Consider the following 20,672-nt stretch of genomic DNA (forward strand, 5'->3'; position numbering starts at 1 on the left):
TCAGTTTCACCTACTTGGGTGCAAGCGAGAGTGACAACAGGTGCAATGGAGAGGCAAAAGCAAGACAACCCCCAAAAAGGGAATGGTTTTACATGTAGTGGTCACAGGTAATTGCTCTCTCCTTATCCTTCCTGATTGATTCTTCTCCAGTTTTGTGTTCTGCTAGTGTCCTTGTGACTGCTGGTAGCATGAGGTGGTACCTGCAGCCCAATCAGGTTACACAGGTAGTCCAGCTCCTCCAGGATGGCACATCCATATGTGCAGTCGCAAGAAGGTGTGCTGTGTCTCCCAGCACAGTCTCAAGAGCACGGAGGAGACACCAGGAGACCGGCTGTTATATGAGGAGAGCTGGACAGGGCCGTAGAAGGGCATCAACCTAGCAGGAACAGGAGGAGCACTTCCAGAGCCCTATAAAATGACCTCCAGGAGGCAACTGGTGTGCATGTTTCTGACTGTCAGAAACAAACTCCATGAGGGTGGCATGAGGGCCCGACGTCCTCTAGTGGGACCTGTGCTCACAGCACCGTGCAGCTCAATTGGCATTCACCAGAGAACACCAGAATTGGCAGGTCGGTCATTGGGACCCTGCAGTGTATTATACTGCACAGGGATATCAACAGCGACAATGGTATAAATGATGGCATTCCTTCATTGCTGGACCTAGCAGGTTCAGCACACAAGGCAAGCTTCTCTAGGTCCTCTCCCACTCCCAAAAAACAAGTTTTCTGCAAACAACAAGAGTTAAGAGATAATGAGAAAGCCACTCAAATAAACACTTGCAAATTTCTTCTTTTCTCTTTTTATTCAGTGTCCTTGGTGACTTTTGCCTTTTCATTTTTTTTTCAGTTTTATTTATAAAGCCCAATATCACAATTTGCCTCACAGGGCTTTACAGCATACAACATCCCTCTGTCCTTAGGACCCTCACAGCGGATGAGGAAAAACTCCCGCAAAAAACCCTTTAACGGGGGGAAAAAACGGTAGAAACCTCAGGAGGAGCAACTGAGGAGGGATCCCTCTTCCAGGATGACAGACGTGCAATAGATGTCGTACAGAACAGATCAACATAATAAATTAACAGTAATCTGTATGACACAATGAGACAGAAAGAGAGACAGAGAGAGATGCAGGACAGACAGTAATGATAGTAGCTTACAACATTAATGAAAGTAATAATATTATGATTATAATTCTAGCTATTGTGGTACAATATGTTGAAAGTATATATTAATATCTGATAGTGTATGTATGTGACAATAATCATATGTGTATAATAACAGTAGAAGTGTGACTAATGATAACAGCAGCAGCAGGAGGCATCTGGCAGGACCACGGCAGCAGCACAACCACACACGTCACACTATCCAGGCACCGAGTTAACCTGAGAGACAGTGGAGCACAAAGGCTCCGGAGAAGAAGCCCAGTTAGTGACATGCAGTAACTGGACATAAGAGAGAGAGGGAGAGAAGGAGAGAAGGTGTCCGGTGTTTTATAGGAGGTCCCCCAGCAGGCTAGGCCTAAGTCAGCCTAACTAGGGGCTGGTACAGGGCAAGCCTGAGCCAGCCCTAACTATAAGCTTTATCAAAGAGGAAAGTCTTAAGTCTAGTCTTAAATGTGGAGACGGTGTCTGCCTCCCGGACCGTAACAGGAAGATGATTCCACAGGAGAGGAGCCTGATAGCTGAAGGCTCTGGCTCCTGATCTACTTTTGGAGACTTTAGGGACCACGAGTAACCCTGCGTTCTCAGAGCGCAGTGTTCTGGTGGGATAATAAGGCACTATGAGCTCTCTAAGATATGACGGAGCTTGACCATTTAGAGTTTTATAAGTTTCATTTTCTCTTACTCGAATGCCCTCCACATACACTCCACTTCACTATACCCATCAATGGTCTAGCTTGTTCTGACTGAGATGAACACTAACTGATGAACACATTAAGGTGAACTGCATAGGCCGGGACTAGAGGTGGCCCATGTCACCTAGGAACATCTGCCACTACATTCATTTAACTAAAAAGGAGAAGAAGAAGAGGACAGACATTTTAAGTTCCAGTAACAATGCACGTTTTATAATGTTAATGCAGTCATGATTTTTGTTAAACCCTAAGGTTGCACTCAGTGGTGAGGATCAAACAACTGTTTGTGTAAAGTGAAAACTCCAAAGGTTCCCTTGAATATGATGCTTCAGAGTACTTTCTTCACTCTGGGACTGAGTAAAATAATCAAAGTATTATAGAATGACTGTGCTTGATTTATACAGTACCAGTTTTATAACAAAATCCAATTACTGCTGTGAGTTTCTTTACCTTTTACAGGCCGCTTCGCTTTATTTATTTCAGTCAACACTGAGATTCAAGGCGTCTTTTATCAAGACAAATTTATTATGACAAATCCTAAAAAAAACTTTGATCAAGACAGTGTATACATATGCAAAAGAAGGCCTTGTTAAATTTTATGTAAATTAAAAGATTAAAGGATCAGGTCAGCCGAATTAATTTGGCAATCATTTTGAGAGTAGCTGAATTTGAAAAATGTCACGAAGAGCACAACGGTTCTCAAAGTGAGTAACAAATTTTTTAATAAATAAAAGACAGACAGAAAATGTTCTTTGCAGATGACAGGCACAACCGATGACGGAGCTCAAAACAATTTGCAGACCGGCACAAAGCAGAAGGACGCACGCTTTGATTGAATATTTCATATTACTCACAGAAATTCAAAGATACATTCTCCTCATTTATACGACGGCCAAGAAGCATACCTGTTTGAAGGCTGCCAGGTATCCGATAAAACTGAATAAAAGGGAGCCTCAAGCACAATTCCAGTCAATAATTCGACCACCATTATAAGTGAGTGTGCAAAGTATGCTGAACTGCAAGCAACCATGATACATATCCTTCACACTCATATGAACACCACCTGTTTTTTATGGTAGGTGACAACAGTAAACTGTATGCACAATAAAGCAGTTAGTGGAGTTTTTTTTATTATTATTAATTAAGGATGCCTCATTATGCGTTGTCACACAAGTGGAAATGTTTAAATCACTGGATGTGCTCGCAGCAGAGTTGGGGTCAACACATTAGGCTTCACACGGAGGCACCAAAATGTTGGGAACATAAATTCGGGCTTCATACAGTGGCACCAATTATGTTGGGATTTAATTGGCTATCGGAAATAATTAATGATTATTAATAATTATTCATTATGTTAAATAATGTGACTTAATTAACATTAAATCACCTCATGGGGCACCATTCCCGTAAAGGGAAAAATGATAGCCAGTTAAAGATATCAGTCTCATAAAATATGCTAAACTATTAATTTGGAGTTTGATTAATAATTAAATTAATGACAACAACCAAAATTAATGGTAATGCCTGAAAGATTTCTGAGTTCTTGATGCAGCAGAGGTTGACTATTCATTCACTCTTGTGCAAAATTAAACAGACAGCAGGCATGATTCCAAAGAATTATATTTATTCACAAATTAGCAAAGCAAACCAAACCACACAAATTCTAACTAACTATATACAAGCTTGGTGTGTATATGTGTGTGTGTGTATATGTGTGTGTGAGAGAGAGAAAGAAGAGAAAGACAAAGGCGGGTGTGGTGATCAAAGAGCCGTTTGGCATACAAAACAAAATGGCTGACAACAGAGAACTACCAAAATGGCCGAATCAAGGCTAGCTTCAGGTCAGGGGAGGTGGTTGTCTGACCGTGTGGTCAGGACAAAGACAAAGGAAAAGAAGCAGGAACTTTGAGATGCCTGTTTGGGGTAGCTCTGTTGAAAGCCTATTTGTTAATGAGTCTATGTGAATGTGATTTGTGTTGCAAACGGTCTGGATTAGTGCAGAGATTGTTTAGTTGGGTGCAAGAATCTGTTTGTAAAAAGTATTAGCAAACTAAACACTTAGCTTTGGCGAAGCCAACTAATCAATGACCTAACTGCAAACTATCACAACAATAACTCAATGAACAGCATCAAATCACATACAACAAGTTAAACAGTCTTGCTTAGCCTGTAAAGCTGTGATAAACTATGCCCAGTTGTTACGTTACCGATCCTTGAATGGATGGGAGAAAGAGTCACTTGGTGGTGTACTGCTGTTAGCCGGCAGAAGAAGGCTGGGAAGATCGTTCCAGGTGCAGTCTTTGTTGGGTCCTTTGTTCCAAAGGGTGAAACTCCGAGGAAGCTGGTCGCTCAGGGTTTAGCAGAGTTAGACGCTGGGTGCTAACTCACTTAGTTCCTTTTTGCTGGAAAGCTAGTTGCAAACCTTGTGTTTGCAAGAGAGTCTGTGATCAATTGCCCTCCCTTTAGTGGTTTGGGCTATGGCGCAAGGGTCTAGGCCTCTGCGCTGGTCCAGGCCCAGCCAGAAAGAGGCATGCACTCCTATGCAGCTGTAGAGCAAGAGAGAGAATTGTTGAAAGGGAGCACAGATCTACAGATGCCTGTGACATCAGAGTCACATGTCACTGTAAAGGTACTGTCCAATCAAGTTTTGGGACTTGAGTCTCACTGAGGTGTGAGGTGAGACCTCCTGTGGAGATGGGTGTCACATAGCTCTCTTTGTTTGGAGAACAAAGAGCATGCAGAGGAAAAAGCCTTTAAATCTCCAGTTTAGATTTTACCAAATGATAAATCATCTGTGGTCCTGTAAATCCCAACAACAGTATATTAAATTTGCATATGGTTTTCGTGAGCTCAGCTTCATGAAATTTGTGCTGTGAATTCATGCTACTGGCCAGTAGGGAAGAGTGTGATGACCCTGAAGAGACGGTTACCATGGATAACATCTCTCTCCCTCTCTTTGACATACACACACACACACACACACATGTACACGGACAGCAAACACAGAAAATGAATCAACATTTGTTCAAATAAGGTCTGCGCTTTTGATATTAGATCTGTCTCCAAACAGATGATTCTCCAAAGTCCTGTCACTGACCTGTGATTAAATACCTTTAAAAAATTCATTCTTCATTTTCCCTCGGGGCGAAATATTTGGGGCCAAAAAAGGGTAAGCAAACAGTCCCTTTATTAAGATAAATCACCATAGTAGAAAGAAATCCAGAGGGCAGAGGCAGTGGCTAACTGAAATGTGTGTATTTGCCTGCATCTCTGTATTTGTGTGTGTCTGTTTTCCTCTGTGCCGTTTCCCAATTGTCTCTTGAAGGGTTGCAAACTCAGGCATCTCCTCTCTCTCTTTTCACAAACACATACACACAGAAAGTGGCAGAGCACACAATAAGAGAGGGAAATACAAAACACCTTTGTAGTTCAAGTAGAATAAAGTGTACAGTCTCTGGCTAAATGAAGGTGAAAGACCGTCCCACATTCTGTCACGCTTGTTCCATGGAAACACAAAATCTATCAGCACTAATGACATTAATGAATGAGACAAATGATAAAGTTAAATATGAGGGAATGTTCGCAGAGATAAACATTAGTGATGTCCTTCATCATGCATAAGAACAGGGCAAAGAAGGACTGGCAAAGGTAACCATTAAACCTCAATTTGTTGGATAACCGAACAGTGGAGCTTTTCAAAATCATAACTGAATTACTGCTGTATTGCTATTTGAATATGATCACATTATTAGAAGTGCTCAGTGTCACATCCTAGAGACATGTGAAGGACGTTCAACCACAATAAATCTTTTTTTCTCATCCGTTGAGTGCAGATTTGCTGACCTTCTGTCTGTATTACTGCAGTTATTCAACAGCAGTCTGATAAGACAGCTGCTTTTATAGATGTTGAGGTATTTATCTTCAAATACTCTGATGAATCAAGTGAATGATTAACAGATTCATCTGTCTATCTCAGAGATTAATCAATCATTATGGTGTGCAATAAAAAACCCAATGTTTGCACCTTACAATGCTGAAGTCAGACAAAAGATCTGCACACTGTACCAACAGCTCCCAGTAGATTTCCTCTAACTGTAATGGAGGTTTTGACAGGCATTGTCAGGTTATCAGGGAGCGATCAGTTATCTGTCACGCTGAAGAAGAAGTCTTCCAGACTAGGCTGATAATGCTGACTCAACAGAGGAGATTTGGCAGGTCAGAGCAGCAGTGGTGCCCCCAGAATATTTCCATAGGGGTGACCGGATGGGGCCATTGAAAATCTTTGAGTGGCACATCAAAGCCAAAAGCAATAACTGAATTTCAGAAATTTAATTACGCTGCTCAAGTATATAGACTAATTGAAAACAATGTCAGTGTGGAGAGTTGAGGAGTCGCATACTGATATACTTTGGTTTCTTATTTTAATACTATTTATCTGACGTGCTTGGACTAATATTGGTACAGTTAACATTTTGAATTCCACATCAGTCCTGTTTTAATATGTGCAAATAGCGATTCATTGTTCTTCAAATAGGCTGGTTGTCCTTTTCCTTAAAAAGACAAATATACAGCTTCACTTTGAAGGAGTACGTTGATTTTAAGGAACAAAACATTCACTGGGAACGAGCCTTCTCGAGATTAAGGGAGACTCATGGGTACCAGTACAACCCATTTTCCTTCAGATGTCTTGAGGTGAGAGTTCAAGGGACCCATTTGAAAATCAACATGTCACTATTTCCCTTGCAAAAACTTTGTAGTGTTATTTAGCCCCCTTTCTGTTCTATGCAAGTTCAGCCGACATGCATGGGCACATTATGAGACAATGGGCCCCTATAGGCACAGATATGCAAAGGGCCCCACCATCTCTCCAACACAGAAGCAAGCAGCAATCATTTTACTACTGTTGGGCTGGTTTATTGGTTGTTTTTGGATGTCCCCTCCAGTGAATAATACTAACAGTGGAAGATCTTGTAGGTGTGAGAATAATAATGATCTTACAGGCACTCATCACTGTGTAGACTTAACAATATTTTATTTTGGTGAAGGAATTTGGTCACACAGAGAGATATGAAATGAAAAAAATCACAAACACAACAACATAATGAGCTAATATAATACGAAGAATGTCGTTCATTTTATATTCATATGCACAATGTTTAACAGACAGTTTTGTCATCAGCAACATGTCAAGAAAACAACAATAAATAAATAACAACAAGTTATTATTAGTTATTACTTAGAAAATATTTGTCATTGTTTCTCACAAAAATATGTAGTACTATTCTAACTGGCACAAACAGGCTCACACACAGATCAAGCTGTAGCTAAATTATCGGACATCACTGACAAATTAAGATGAAGATTTAATTTGTTAATTCAGGTTTCAAAGATTAAATTTCACCTCAGTTAAATCAGTCAGTCTGTATAGAAATCAAAGATCAGCATGAAACAATCACATGCAGTAGTTTCCTTCCACCATAGTATCAGGTAAGACAGAACATGTAGATTATCCCCTTTCACATCTTTATTAAAAGAATGCTTCACCTACAAAATGATCATTTTTAAATCACGCAGTCATGCAGTGTAACCTTCAAGTCATGAAGAAATTTCATTTGTCTCGCATGCACCATTGGAAATTAGCTAACAAACTGATTTATTGATTGACTGGGGAGAACGTTCAAGGGCAAAACTAAATCAAAACATCTGTTTACAAACTCTTACACAACTTGTGCCATTTAATCCAGAAGAGATGCCTTTATGAAGTTCAATGCATGTGTTTGGGAAACACTGAGTATATGACTAGATCTATGAGACTTGGATTATACTGCACGAGTTGTGTGAGAGCTTACAAACAGATGTTGTGATATAGCTTTGCTGTTTTTAAATGTGGCATGAGAAAAATAACATTTTCTTAATGAATTCAAGGTAACACAGCGTGACTAACTGATATAAATATGGTCGTTTTGTGGGTGAAGTATTCCTTTGATATGAAGCTGAATTCGGCCAACAGCTGAGGAGGTCACGCTTCTGATATTCAAATAGCCACACTATTTTCTACCTCAGTTGGATCCATGTATGTGTATGGCACCTCCAGACTCTTGTTTCTGGCTTTGATGACTGCACTCAACACTTCAAGCTCTCCCTGAAAATCCTTTATCAGCTTGCAGGGAATTTCCTCGCTGAAATGCTCCTCTGGGTACTGGCCGAGAGCGACCTGGTGACATCAATGATGCGTTAAAAAAAAAGGTTTAGGCCTGTCAAACATAAACTATTGGCATTAAAATGTACAGTTGTAAAAAGTGAGCAGGCTGTGATAGTGAGAGCATGTATTTGCTCTCATGACATATTAACCTACTTTACACAACTTGAACATGAACATGATTTATGTCTATTAATTTTTCATAAAGTCTTGGGCACTTACGAAATCAGAGGACTGCTGGCTGAGTAGCCACATGGTGGCCATTCCCTGAACGGTTGTGTTGACAGCAGGAAATGTCTGCAGCATCGTGGCCTCGCTTGTCGTCCCCTTTGTGGTTGGTGGAGGAAGTTGCAGGGAGATGGGAGTGTTGGGCATCCAGCCGCCATAGTCATACTGCAATTTATGAATGATTGACCAGTAACTGATTAATACAATTCGAAGCATAGCACTATGATCATAATGATTCAATTATTTGATTTTTGACGACATAGATACTATGAAGTTTTTTCGTGATTTTTGACGACATATTATTCTATAACATTTTTTCTGGATTTTTGAAGACATACCATACTATGATGGTTTTTTTGCGATTTTTTACAAACTACTATACCACGTAGTTTTTTCATGATTTTTGATGACATACTATACTATGAGTTTTTTTTCATGATTTTGACGACATACTATACTATGACTTTTTTTCATGATTTTTGACAACATAATATACTATGACATTTTTTTCATGATTTTTGACGACATACTATACTATGACTTTTTTTCATGATTTTTGACGACATAATATACTATGACGTTTTTTCATGATTTTTGACGACATACTAAACTATGACGTTTTTTCATGATTTTTGACGATATACTATACTATGACATTTTTTTCATGATTTTTGACGACATACTATAATGTTTTTTCATGATTTTAAGTTTTTTTCATGATTTTTGACGACATACTTCATGATTTTTGACAACACACTAAATTATGACATTTTTCATGATTTTTGACGACATACTAAACTATGATGTTTTTTCATGTTTTTTGACGACATGCTATACTATAACTTTTTTCATGATTTTTGACGATATACTATACTATGACATTTTTTTCATGATTTTTGACGACACACTATACTATGACTTTTTTTCATGATTTTTGACAACATACTAAACTATGACTTTTTTCATGATTTTTGACGACATACTATACTATGACTTTTTTCATGATTTTTAACGACATACTAAACTTTGACTTTTTTTCATGATTTTTGACGACATACTATACTATGACTTTTTTCATGATTTTTAACGACATACTAAACTATGACATTTTTTTCATGATTTTTGACGACATACTATAACGTTTGATTTTAAGTTTTTTTCATGATTTTTGATAACATACTAAACTATGACCTTTTTTCATGATTTCTGAAGACATACTCTACGATGATGTTTTTTCATGATTTTTGACGACATACTTCATGATTTTTGACAACACACTAAATTATGACATTTTTCATGATTTTTGACGACATACTATACAAGAAGTTTTTTTCATGATTTTTGAGAACATACTAAACTATGACTTTTTTCATGATTTTTGACGACATACTATACAAGAAGTTTTTTTCATGATTTTTGAGAACATACTAAACTATGACATTTTTTTCATGATTTTTGACGACATACTATGCTATGAAGTTTTATTCATGGTTTTTGACGACACACTATACTATGACTTTTTTTCATGATTTTTGACAACATACTAAACTATGACTTTTTTCATGATTTTTGACGACATACTATACTATACTATGACTTTTTTCATGATTTTTAACGACATACTAAACTATGACTTTTTTTTCATGATTTTTGACGACATACTATACTATGATGTTTTTTTCATGATTTTGACAACATACTATACTATGACGTTTTTTTCATGATTTTTGACGACATACTAAACTATGACATTTTTTTCATGATTTTTGACAACATACTATAACGTTTTTTCATGATTTTAAGTTTTTTTCATGATTTTTGATAACATACTAAACTATGACCTTTTTTCATGATTTCTGAAGACATACTCTACGATGATGTTTTTTCATGATTTTTGACGACATACTTCATGATTTTTGACAACACACTAAACTATGACATTTTTTCATGATTTTTGACGACATACTATACAAGAAGTTTTTTTTCATGATTTCTGACAACATACTAAACTATAACGTTTTTTTCATGATTTTTGACGACATACTATGCTATGAAGTTTTATTCATGATTTTTGACAACATACTAAACTATGACGTTTTTTTCATGATTTTTCACGATATACAACTTTTTTCATGATTTTTGACAACATACTAAACTGTGATCTTTTTTTCATGATTTTTGACGACATACTATACAAGAAGTTTTTTTTCATGATTTCTGACAACATACTAAACTATAACGTTTTTTTCATGATTTTTGACGACATACTATGCTATGAAGTTTTATTCATGATTTTTGACAACATACTAAACTATGACGTTTTTTTCATGATTTTTCACGATATACAACTTTTTTCATGATTTTTGACAACATACTAAACTGTGATCTTTTTTTCATGATTTTTGACGACATACTATACTATGAAGTTTTTTCGCGATCTTTGATGACATAATATACTACGATGTTTTTTCGGGATTTTTGACGACATACTAAACTATGATGTTATTTATGTCATCCATCTCTCTCCAATTCAGACACAAACTGCAGAACCTCATCAACCCATCTCACAATAAAAATAACATCATAAATGGTAATATAGGTCATTTTAAAGGCTTCACCTGTCCAGTGTTCACAGCCGAGTGTTGTGCTGAGGAAGTGAAGATCACCATGGTGACAAACTTGACCAACTCATCCACGGTTTTAAAGCTCTGTGGAATTCCTGAGAATTAGAGGAAATAAACTGCATTAATTAAAGACATCTAGATTACAAAATTATAAATGTGCACATTTCTCACAATTAAGACCAAGATTTTATTTAAAGCCCACCTGTGCATGCCTGGGAAAGGAATCCATGTTCAAAAATGTCTGAAATCCACTTCTGCAGTTCAGAGTCCTGCTGGACCTCAGCATCACTCTTATAGTAGAAGCTGAGCACTCCCTGCACAAACCTATGAGAAATGTGGATAAGTAAAATGTGAACACAACTCATTTTTGTACATTAAAGTCACTACTGAACCCTGTACTCCTATAGCCCTCAGCAGTAATGACTTAATAAGTTTCTTGACAAAATTCATCACCTCTTGCCATTACCCGGTATCTATCTATCTTCATACACAGTAACATTTCTTCATCCAAATCATCTACTTGTCTCTTAGATCCCATCCTAACTAGGGTAGTTTTACCCTTAGTTAACACTTCTTTGTCTAGGCAAGGCAAGGCAAGGCAAGGCAAGGCAAGTTTATTTGTAGAGCACAATTCGTACACAAAGTAATTCAAAGTGCTTTACAGAACAAGAAAATGCATTAAAATCACAATATAAAATAAAAACATAAATAATCATTATAAAATGAACTTTAAAAGAGAAGAGTGCAGATAAGATCCTTTCAGTCATATGCACAGTGAAATAGAGCTGTTTTGAGCCTAGATTTGAACATTGTCAGAGTAGAGGCCTGTCTCACATCTTCAGAAAGACTGTTCCAGATTTTCTATACTATAATTTTTATTAATTTTATTAATTATGTTAGTATGAACACACATCATCTATGGCACATCGGTCTGCCCTCTGAGGCAAATTGTTGTTTGTGATATTGGGCTATATAAATAAAATTGGTTTGTAATTGAATTAAATGTTACCTTTCAGAGCTACAGGACTCAACCATATCGTTCAAAGCCTAAATAAAGGGATGCCCCTTTAATATCGCTGAAGTTCTCCATTAAAGCAGTTCAGGCAGTAATAGGCCTATTTATAAAATTTCATAGCCATCTGCCACTTTACTCAATCAAGAAGCAGTAGCTAAGGTTTGGTTCACCCGTTTACTGTACTGCCATCTCTTCAAGGCATTCTTAATCTAACACGTAGGTCACTTGATATTTAAAGGGCAAGTCAACAATAAATCAATTGTAAGTTTAAGCGACTGCAGCGCTGCTATTAATGGATTCAGAATAGGTTGTCCTGCTTTTCTAAAATGCCTCAGTCCTTCAGTGTTATTTGAGAGAAATTTTGTAGTTTAAGCATGTAAAACCTGGCCCCTGCCATCCAGCTGTGTTACACTGTGAAGTGTTTTTAATTCCATCCATGGCATTTGAGACAGTGAGGGTAGACTACTGTTAATATTAGAAACACATCTCAGTTTAACAAAATACATTTCAACAGAATGTCAAACTACAGCCTGCAAAATTCAACAAAAAGAGAACATTAAACTCTCTGTGAAAATTTGAGTTATTGCAGGGATGTGTTTTAGCTTCTGTAGGTACCCTTAATGCACTGAGCATCTCACAAACCTTATAAACCATTATAAGGAGACCCAAAACTTAAAGCAGCTCCTCTGGCTACAGTGACACCTACAAAGGAGCATGTGTTTCAACATTAACTGTTCAGAGGAGATTGCATTAAGATGGACTAACTGAAAGAAATGATGCAAGGTAAACTGTTTAGAAACAGATACATTGCAACCTGAAGAAATCAGTAATGAGAAAACAAGTTACGTAAGAGAGCAATAGCAGCAAATAGAGACGGGAGGATCTGGGCTCTGATTTTTGCGTATTGGTACCTGTGAATGATATCCCAAATCCCGAGTCCATCATCCCTGTAGTAGAAGTTCGGCACATCCTCCACCCCACGCTCAGCGATGTCCTCTGGCATGCAGAGGGAGCTGTAGGTCACTGAGGACTGTGATCTCTGCAGGAGTGTCACCAAACCCTCTCCACCAGAGGCTGCAAACTAGAGGACAGTCAGATATGTCAGGAGTATAGTTAGAGACAAATACTGTGCATGATGTTGAAACAAGAAACATGTTTAGCTGATGGTCTACTGTGTGTTGGTCTTTTCGTACCAGTGTGAAAGATCCAGTCTCAGATATGAGACGAGCTCGAGCTAAGAAGTTGATCTGCAGAGTGTAGCGAGTGTGAGGTACAAGGAGCTGAAAGACAAAGGGAACTCTGTTAGTAACACTATTACATGTTAACCAAGTCAGTAATCTTGATGCCTCTATACCATTTAACAGAGATAGATACGAAGGATATGATTTGTCAACTTTGGAAGATACAAAATCAGCAAGTCCAAAAACCTACAACTATACGAACTTCAGTATTCTCCCCTCAGTTACCTTGTACAGTGGATGCACCGAGGGCACATTGCGCAGCAGTGACACTGCAAACACTTCAGCGAACAGATGAGTGCGCAGCAGGTGGACATTGAGTTGATGCTCGTTGAAATCTGCACTTCTCACAAAAATCTTGGCCGTCAACCAGTCATACTCAGAATCAGTAGGAAGGAAGATGGGGTTGTCTTCTGCTGGAGTCTGCTTCAGCTGCAGGAGAAGGAAGGAGGTGTGGTTCATTCTATCCATTCAAACCATTACCAGTTCTACAAGTACTGGTCAGTAATGTTTAAGAATGGCAATATGTTGCTTTTGCTGTGATCCGTATTCTTCACACACTCCATTAGTGTAATTTTACTAAAGGTATTTTTATCCACTCTGTATAAATGACATCTATTGTGATGCGTGTCTGTCGCAGAAGAGGGATTACTTCTCACCTGAATAGCAACTGGCATCAGCTTATCATCAGGTGTTTTGTGGAGCAGGACGAGGGGAGCCATCAAGTACTGCTGCTTCCCATTGATGATGTTTGCTTTCAGTCCATCCAAACGCTTGTAGTCACACAGGAATATGTTGCCTTTCTGTTTTTGTGAGGATGAGAAATCTTAGTGAACATGTAAGTGCAACATGCAGTTCCAAATTTAACATGTCATGGGAAAAACATGATGCATTCTAATGCTCAGATTAATTAAGGTCAAGACGGATACCTTCATTTCATCTGCCAAGCTGAACTGACCACTGGGGAAGACCATGTCGTCAGTGACAGGAAAGTTATCAGGCAGAGCTGAACAACGACGGATCAAGATGGGGTTGACACCGTTTAGATACTGGTAGGCAAAAAAAGCATCCTCCTTCCAGTGTTTCTGGACATAGTCTGGAAAAAGAACAGAATTTAATTTAACTTTTCTCATGAGCAAAGCCCAAAATTAGACAACTTTATATCTATAGATACACAAACATGTTTAAATATTCCTTATTTCCATTTAATGAAGCCAGTAAAGGAGCAACACTTTTCAGTATGTAGTGGAACCTTAATTGCTCATATCAGGGTAAAACAAATTCAATGGTATTTTTAGGTAATACAGTTGAATATCTAAATGAATACAGTTGAAAGCACTATTATGGATACAGTATCAAGTATTTAATTAAACTCTGTGTTAGTACCCAATATGTCAGTCTGTTTGCAGCAGAACACTCGATTTATAGAGTCAATATCAGGCCAGTTCTCCGTGGATTCAGCCAGTCCTTTCAGACGCAGCTCAGCCAGCCTAGAAAATAAAAGCAAAGAGTAACTTTACTTTGATGGCAGGTACATAATCATATAGACAGACAGAGAGACAGACAGACAGACAGATAGAAAGATACACATCTGACTGAATTTTTGGACTTTACCCAGTGAGTGCAGTGAAGCGAAACTCTGAAGCCTTTGTGAAGGAGAAGCGGACTTCAGCAGGAAGATCAGTAGGGTCTTCTGCCTTCATGCAGTGAGGTATTCCCTCTGCATACACATGCCAGCTAGGAACAATAGAGGAGCAGAGTGGTGAGAAACTATGGACAGTCGAGATACTAGAGTAGAGTATAAACAAGTTAAAATGTCAAAATTTAAAGTGTGCATAAGCCCTGAACTCTCACCGGTAATTTTCCTCCCGTTGCTTCAGCTCTTGCTCCCGACTGTACTTGCCAAGATGATGGTTGTCTTCAGAGACTTTCAGAGCTGAAAAAAAGAACCACAACAGGGTTTAAAATTCATAAATATACTGAATATTGTTATAAATGTACTCCAGCCTTCTTACTATCTAGCTTGCAGAATTTGTCTTTCTTTAATATCTTCTGTAACCAGCGAACAATGTACAGGATGCAGACAGCAAATTTCCACAAACCTGTTCCCTCTCTGAAGCGGTGCACTTCACTGTCAGTGATCCATTGGTAGATGGGGAAGTTGTAGGTGTCTCCCTCAGGGGATTTCACTTCCACCTTAGCAGGGAACCAAGAGTCTTCCCCAAACAGTGGGATATGCTGTAGGCTTAGCTCTATCAGGACCAGCTTGCCAATGGAGGCAGGGCAGGACACGGTAAACGTAGACACCTGGAGCGATGACAGAAGGAATAGGAGAACGTGTATCTGATAACTAAGAACTGAGCTGTCACATGCCAATAGTTAGCATACAATTTCTAAATGCAGAGGGGTGGACAAAGTAAAGCTCACATAACAATATAATACCACTGCATAAAATACCAATTACATGAAGCTCATTATGGTAATCTCCTGTTCCTGTGGTCACCTTTGTGGCCATATGTTGAAGAGTTGCAGAGCAGCACATACCCTGTTGCTGCCCATATGAATCTAAGTTGGCAAGGGTTTACATCATCTTTTCTGAAGTGACATTTATAGGCCTATAATCTGTGGGCTATGGGTGAAATTAACAAGAACACTGTAACACATTTAGAAAGGGATATTTAAGACTTACTGCTCCTCTGACGAAGGATAGAGCCCCTTTTACGCTTACGAGCCACGTGCGATCGCTCTCCCCATCTGTGCCCACCAGTTTAATGTAGACGTTGTTAAAAGTGGTAGCAGTGGCAATATTAACAGTGGACACAGTCACTTTATAATCCACCATTTTCACTCTGGAAAGCAGAAGAATCCTGAAAAGGGGAGAACAATAATAAGCATTCTCAGCACTGATTAGGTTAACTGTCACTAGATGAACCTTTTTAAAATACTAGTATCACAATTAAAATAGCATTGGTAAAGGTATACTAACAACTAATGTTAAAATTGTCCTTTCTCACATACCTATTACGGGCCAGTTGCTGCTAACAAAAAGACATCTCATAAAGCATCTCTTACCTGTTAATGAGACCAAGAAGTTCCTCTGATGAACTGCTCTTTTGATAAACATTTTCCTCCCTGATTCCTCCTTTTATACATGAGGTTTTGTGGGACTGTCCAGTAAGTTGCAATATCCATGTGGTGATGGAATACTCGACGTGTTTGAACATTTACTGCACTTGCAAAACCACAAGATGACGCAACTAATGATGTCTTAAGGTAGTGCAAGTTCTTTTGATTTAGATAAACCAGCTTTTCCACTGCTAAAGATGTGATCATCACAGTCACACGGTCTGTCAACAGAATCCCTTTATTTGTTAACACAAGACTTTTCATTATGAAATTTTCTCATGACCGTATTGTTGACAATGCAGTGGCTTGCACAACTACATAAATGAGTGAAGTACCAGATTTTGTTTGTGGAGGTACAGTATTTGCTGTCCTTGTGTGAGCAGTTCAGTGAGGTAGCTGTCACGCACTGCTCACGCAGGCAGTATGGCATGGGCGTGAGACTGCTCAGACAACAGTACAAGCATGGCAAACTAAGCAAAGATAAATGCTCAAGAAAACGCTACCCTATGTGGAGGTAAGTGGTATAAAAAGAGGAGCAGGGAGAGGGCCAGGAGACACACAGCCTTTATTCTTTAGATTTACTGAAAAGACCCTGGCCAAAAACAAAGACGCCAACTTACTTGCATTCACAAAGAGATGGACAAAAGCCTCAGCAACACCTATAGCGTCCTAGCAGCCTAGCATCAGCTGTTATTCAAAACAAGCTCACATCTTTATCACTTTCACAACAAGGAAGGTGGTCAGGTCAGAGACTCACTTATGTGAATCAGAGAACTGGAGTTATATCCATAACCTTAAATTCTTCTTTTTTCATAGCATTTCTTTCATCTCTCTCTTTCTTACACACACACAGCAAACACAAAAAAATGAATCAAATTTTGTTCAAATAAGGTCTGCGCTTTCAATATTAGATCTGTCTCCAAACAGATGATTCTCCGGTCACTGACCTGTGATGAAATGCCTTGAAAAAAAAATCATTCTTCATTTTCCCTTGGGGCGACGTATTTAGGACAAAAAAAAAAGGGTAAGCAAACAGTCCCTTTATTAAGATAAACCACCATAGTAGAAAGAAATCCAGAGGGCAGAGGCAGTGGCTAACTGAAATGTGTGTATTTGCCTGCATCTCTGTATTTGTGTGTGTCTGTTTTCCTCTGTGCCGTTTCCCAATTGTCTCTTGAAGGGTTGCAAACTCAGGCATCTCCTCTCTCTCTTTTCACAAACACATACACACAGAAAGTGGCAGAGCACACAATAAGAGAAGGAAAAAATATCAAACACCTTTGTGGTTCATGTAGAATAAAGTGTACAGTCTCTGGCTAAATGAAGGTGAAAGACCTCCCCATATTCTGTCACGCTTGTTCCATGGAAACACGAAATCTATCAGCACTAATGACATTAATGAATGAGACAAATGATAAAGTTAAATACGAGGGAATGTTCACAGAGATAAACATTAGTGATGTCCTTCATCATGCATAAGAACAGGGCAAAGAAGGACTGGCAAAGGTAACCATTAAACCTCAATTTGTTGGATAACTGAACAGTGGAGCTTTTCAAAATCGTAACTGAATTACTGCTGTATTGCTTTTTGAATATTATCACATTATTGGATTGCTCAGTGTCACATCCCAGAGACATGTGAAGGACATTCAACCACAATAAATCTTTTTTTCTTGCCCGTTGAGTGTCGATGTGCTGACCTTCTGTCTGTATTACTGCAGTTATACAAGAAATGTCTGATAAGACAGCTGCTTTTATAGATGTTGAGGTATTTATCTGCAAATGCATTGATGAATCAAATGAATGATTAACAGATTAATCTGTCTGTTATCTCAGAGATTAATCCATCAGTATTGTCTGAAATAATAGTTTTTGCACCTCAGTCAAACAAATTATCTGCACACGGTACGAAAAGCCCCCGATAGATTTCATTTAACGTAGCGCTTCGGTCTAACGGAAATCTTTGTCAGGGCTTGTCAAGTTATTGAGGAGCTATCAGTTATTTGTCGAGCATAAGAGGAGGTCTTCCAGATTAGGCTGGTAATGCTGACTCAGCAGCAGAAGCATTGGCACGTCAGAGCAGATGATCACTGATCACTGTCACAGAGGGGAAATGCCGAGATTGTGGATAAAGTTTGAAGGTGATTTCACTTTAGGAACTTCCTAGACATGCCCTCTGGACGGGAGTCAGGGTTCTCAATGGCAGATATCGCTGTGGAAGCCACTTAGTTGAAATATGCTCTGGGTGAATGAGATTGGATGGGAAATGCTGACAGTTCTGGAAATCAACACCTGCCATTGCTGACACTGTTGTCTCTGCTCCATCCAGAGAGGGGGAAGCTGTTACCTTAAATGGAGGTGTTCATTTACAAAGTCACTGCTTAAAGGGCATGAGGTTAACAGGTTTGGGCATGGGCTGTGCTGCACAAATTGTTTCAGGTCGTGGTCACAAGCTGTGGGTAACAACCGTAAAATTTTACTACATCAGGTGTAAACAAGAACTGAGATTCCTATGCTGCATTGAAGCAGTCATTGATTGGCTAAATGCTTTAGCAATCCAGGTCACACTGGCCGATGTATCCTCCTACAATGGTTCATGTGATATTCTATGAAGATGTCCACACAACAATTTGTGTGATATACAACAAATTGGCACCCTACGAATGACTTTAAGTACTTAACATGAAGTTGCGTAACTAATTACAGAGGGCAGGTTTAGGCAAGTAAACTTACTGTGGTTATGTTTAAGACAAGTAACATGAGGACAACATAAATTAAAATGACTCAAAGTTTACTCAGAGTTCACATAGTTGTGAACACAGGTCGCCTGGGAACTCTCCCTGGGGTAAGTGTATTGCTTGCTCATGATTATGAGGGATATGTGTGAATTTCAGTGCATTACTTTTCACATGAAAAATTATGAACAGTGCATGGGAACAGCATGTATAATAACCATAAGCCAGTAATTCATGTATAACCCACTTATTTTGGAAGGCTGACATCACATGACCAGTGTGCTGATGGCAGAGAGCAGGAAACAGGCCTGAGTGGTTCCCGTAAGGAGGCAGGTGGGGCAGTGGATGGGTTACAAAACACTGGACTTTCCCCATGGAAACTGGTGTTCAGAACTGTGTGAGTCATTTTAAGGTATGTTGTCACCATGTTTCTTTTCCTTAACTTAACCACAGTGACTTTCCTTGCCTAAACCTAACCTCTATTGCTTTACATTAAATACATAACTTATGTTAAGTATGCAACATCATTTGTGGGGTGCTAATACATAGGATATCATACAAACCATTATATGAGGATACATTCACATGGAATATGTACAAATTTTGGTGTATTATTTCATGTAAACACACGAACAGTACATGAGAATAACCTGCCTTGGCAATTCTGCCCGCTCCGTTTCCACCACAACTCCAGCTTGATAAGACAAAAGAAAGTTGGAGTATTCTGAAAATAATACAAACAAGCAGGACTTGAAAATTATTTAAACTAGTACATACCCATTGAGTACAGCATACCATACCATGACTTAGTCATACCAAAAATTAGAAAAAAAAACAACAACATTGGTCCACAGGGGGAGCCACAGTGATCGGTCGCATTTTAGCCATTTTTAAGCATTTTTCTGTTGTTATAGCGCCACCCAGTTGCCAATTAGAGTTTAATTCCTCCAGTCACCTTGAGGCGTCCTGTTCTACATATCTACCAAGTTTAGTAAAAATCGATATGGCGGTTAGGCCTAGATAAGAAATTAGCTCTCTAGCGCCCCCATTTTGTTTGATGGGGTCAATAATGGAGGGGTCCCCTCAGATTATGTGTGGTCATATGCCTACAAAGTTGCGTGGTGATCAGTGAAACCTGTGAGATGTTATACACCTTTATGTGATGAGCCACGCCCTCCGCAATATTCATTGCATTATAGAAGCTCAGTTTTAGTAAGTTTTTCAACTTTTGCCAAGAGGGAACTTTAAATATTGGTCCCTAGATTATGTTCACTGAGTTTCATGCAGATCGGTCAAACTTCCTAGGAAGAGATCGATTTGAAGTGTTTTTCAAAAATTTCAAAATGGAGGAAAATCTATATAACTGGAAGTTATGGGTTCTTGAGGCAAATTTGTTCCTCGAGGAGAGGCAGCTCTGTGCAAACTTTTATGTCTCTACGCCATACGGGGCATGAGATATGCCCATTCAAAGTTTGCAATTTCAATCAGTTGCTATAGCGCCCCCCTTTGGCCAGTTGATGTAATATTGCTTCATTCGCATCCTCCATGACCCTCTACCACTGTGCCAAATTTCCCATGGCTTGATCAAGTCAGTGAGGAGAAAAAAACGTGGAACAGACACACAAACACACACACACACACACACACACACAC

At 38.8% G+C, this 20,672-nt stretch overlaps 1 protein-coding gene across 1 annotated transcript; it reads right to left on the bottom strand.

Moving 5' to 3' along the window:
* Positions 1-6,865: 6,865 nt before the first annotated feature.
* Positions 6,866-16,397, bottom strand: LOC117254947 (polyunsaturated fatty acid lipoxygenase ALOX15B-like). The gene is made up of 15 exons (XM_033623424.2): positions 16,231-16,397; positions 15,848-16,025; positions 15,261-15,465; positions 15,013-15,094; positions 14,773-14,895; positions 14,545-14,648; positions 14,088-14,254; positions 13,818-13,961; positions 13,387-13,590; positions 13,114-13,200; positions 12,832-13,001; positions 11,108-11,229; positions 10,900-11,000; positions 8,276-8,446; positions 6,866-8,068 (listed from the first exon to the last, which is right to left on the bottom strand). Exons 1-15 carry the CDS (start codon positions 16,380-16,382, stop codon positions 7,889-7,891), a joined length of 2,190 nt encoding a protein of 729 aa, XP_033479315.2. The 5' UTR covers positions 16,383-16,397; the 3' UTR covers positions 6,866-7,888.
* Positions 16,398-20,672: the final 4,275 nt, after the last annotated feature.

This window comes from Epinephelus lanceolatus, chromosome 3 (assembly GCF_041903045.1).
Source record: "Epinephelus lanceolatus isolate andai-2023 chromosome 3, ASM4190304v1, whole genome shotgun sequence".
In the NCBI taxonomy this organism is placed as follows: Eukaryota; Metazoa; Chordata; class Actinopteri; order Perciformes; family Serranidae; genus Epinephelus; species Epinephelus lanceolatus.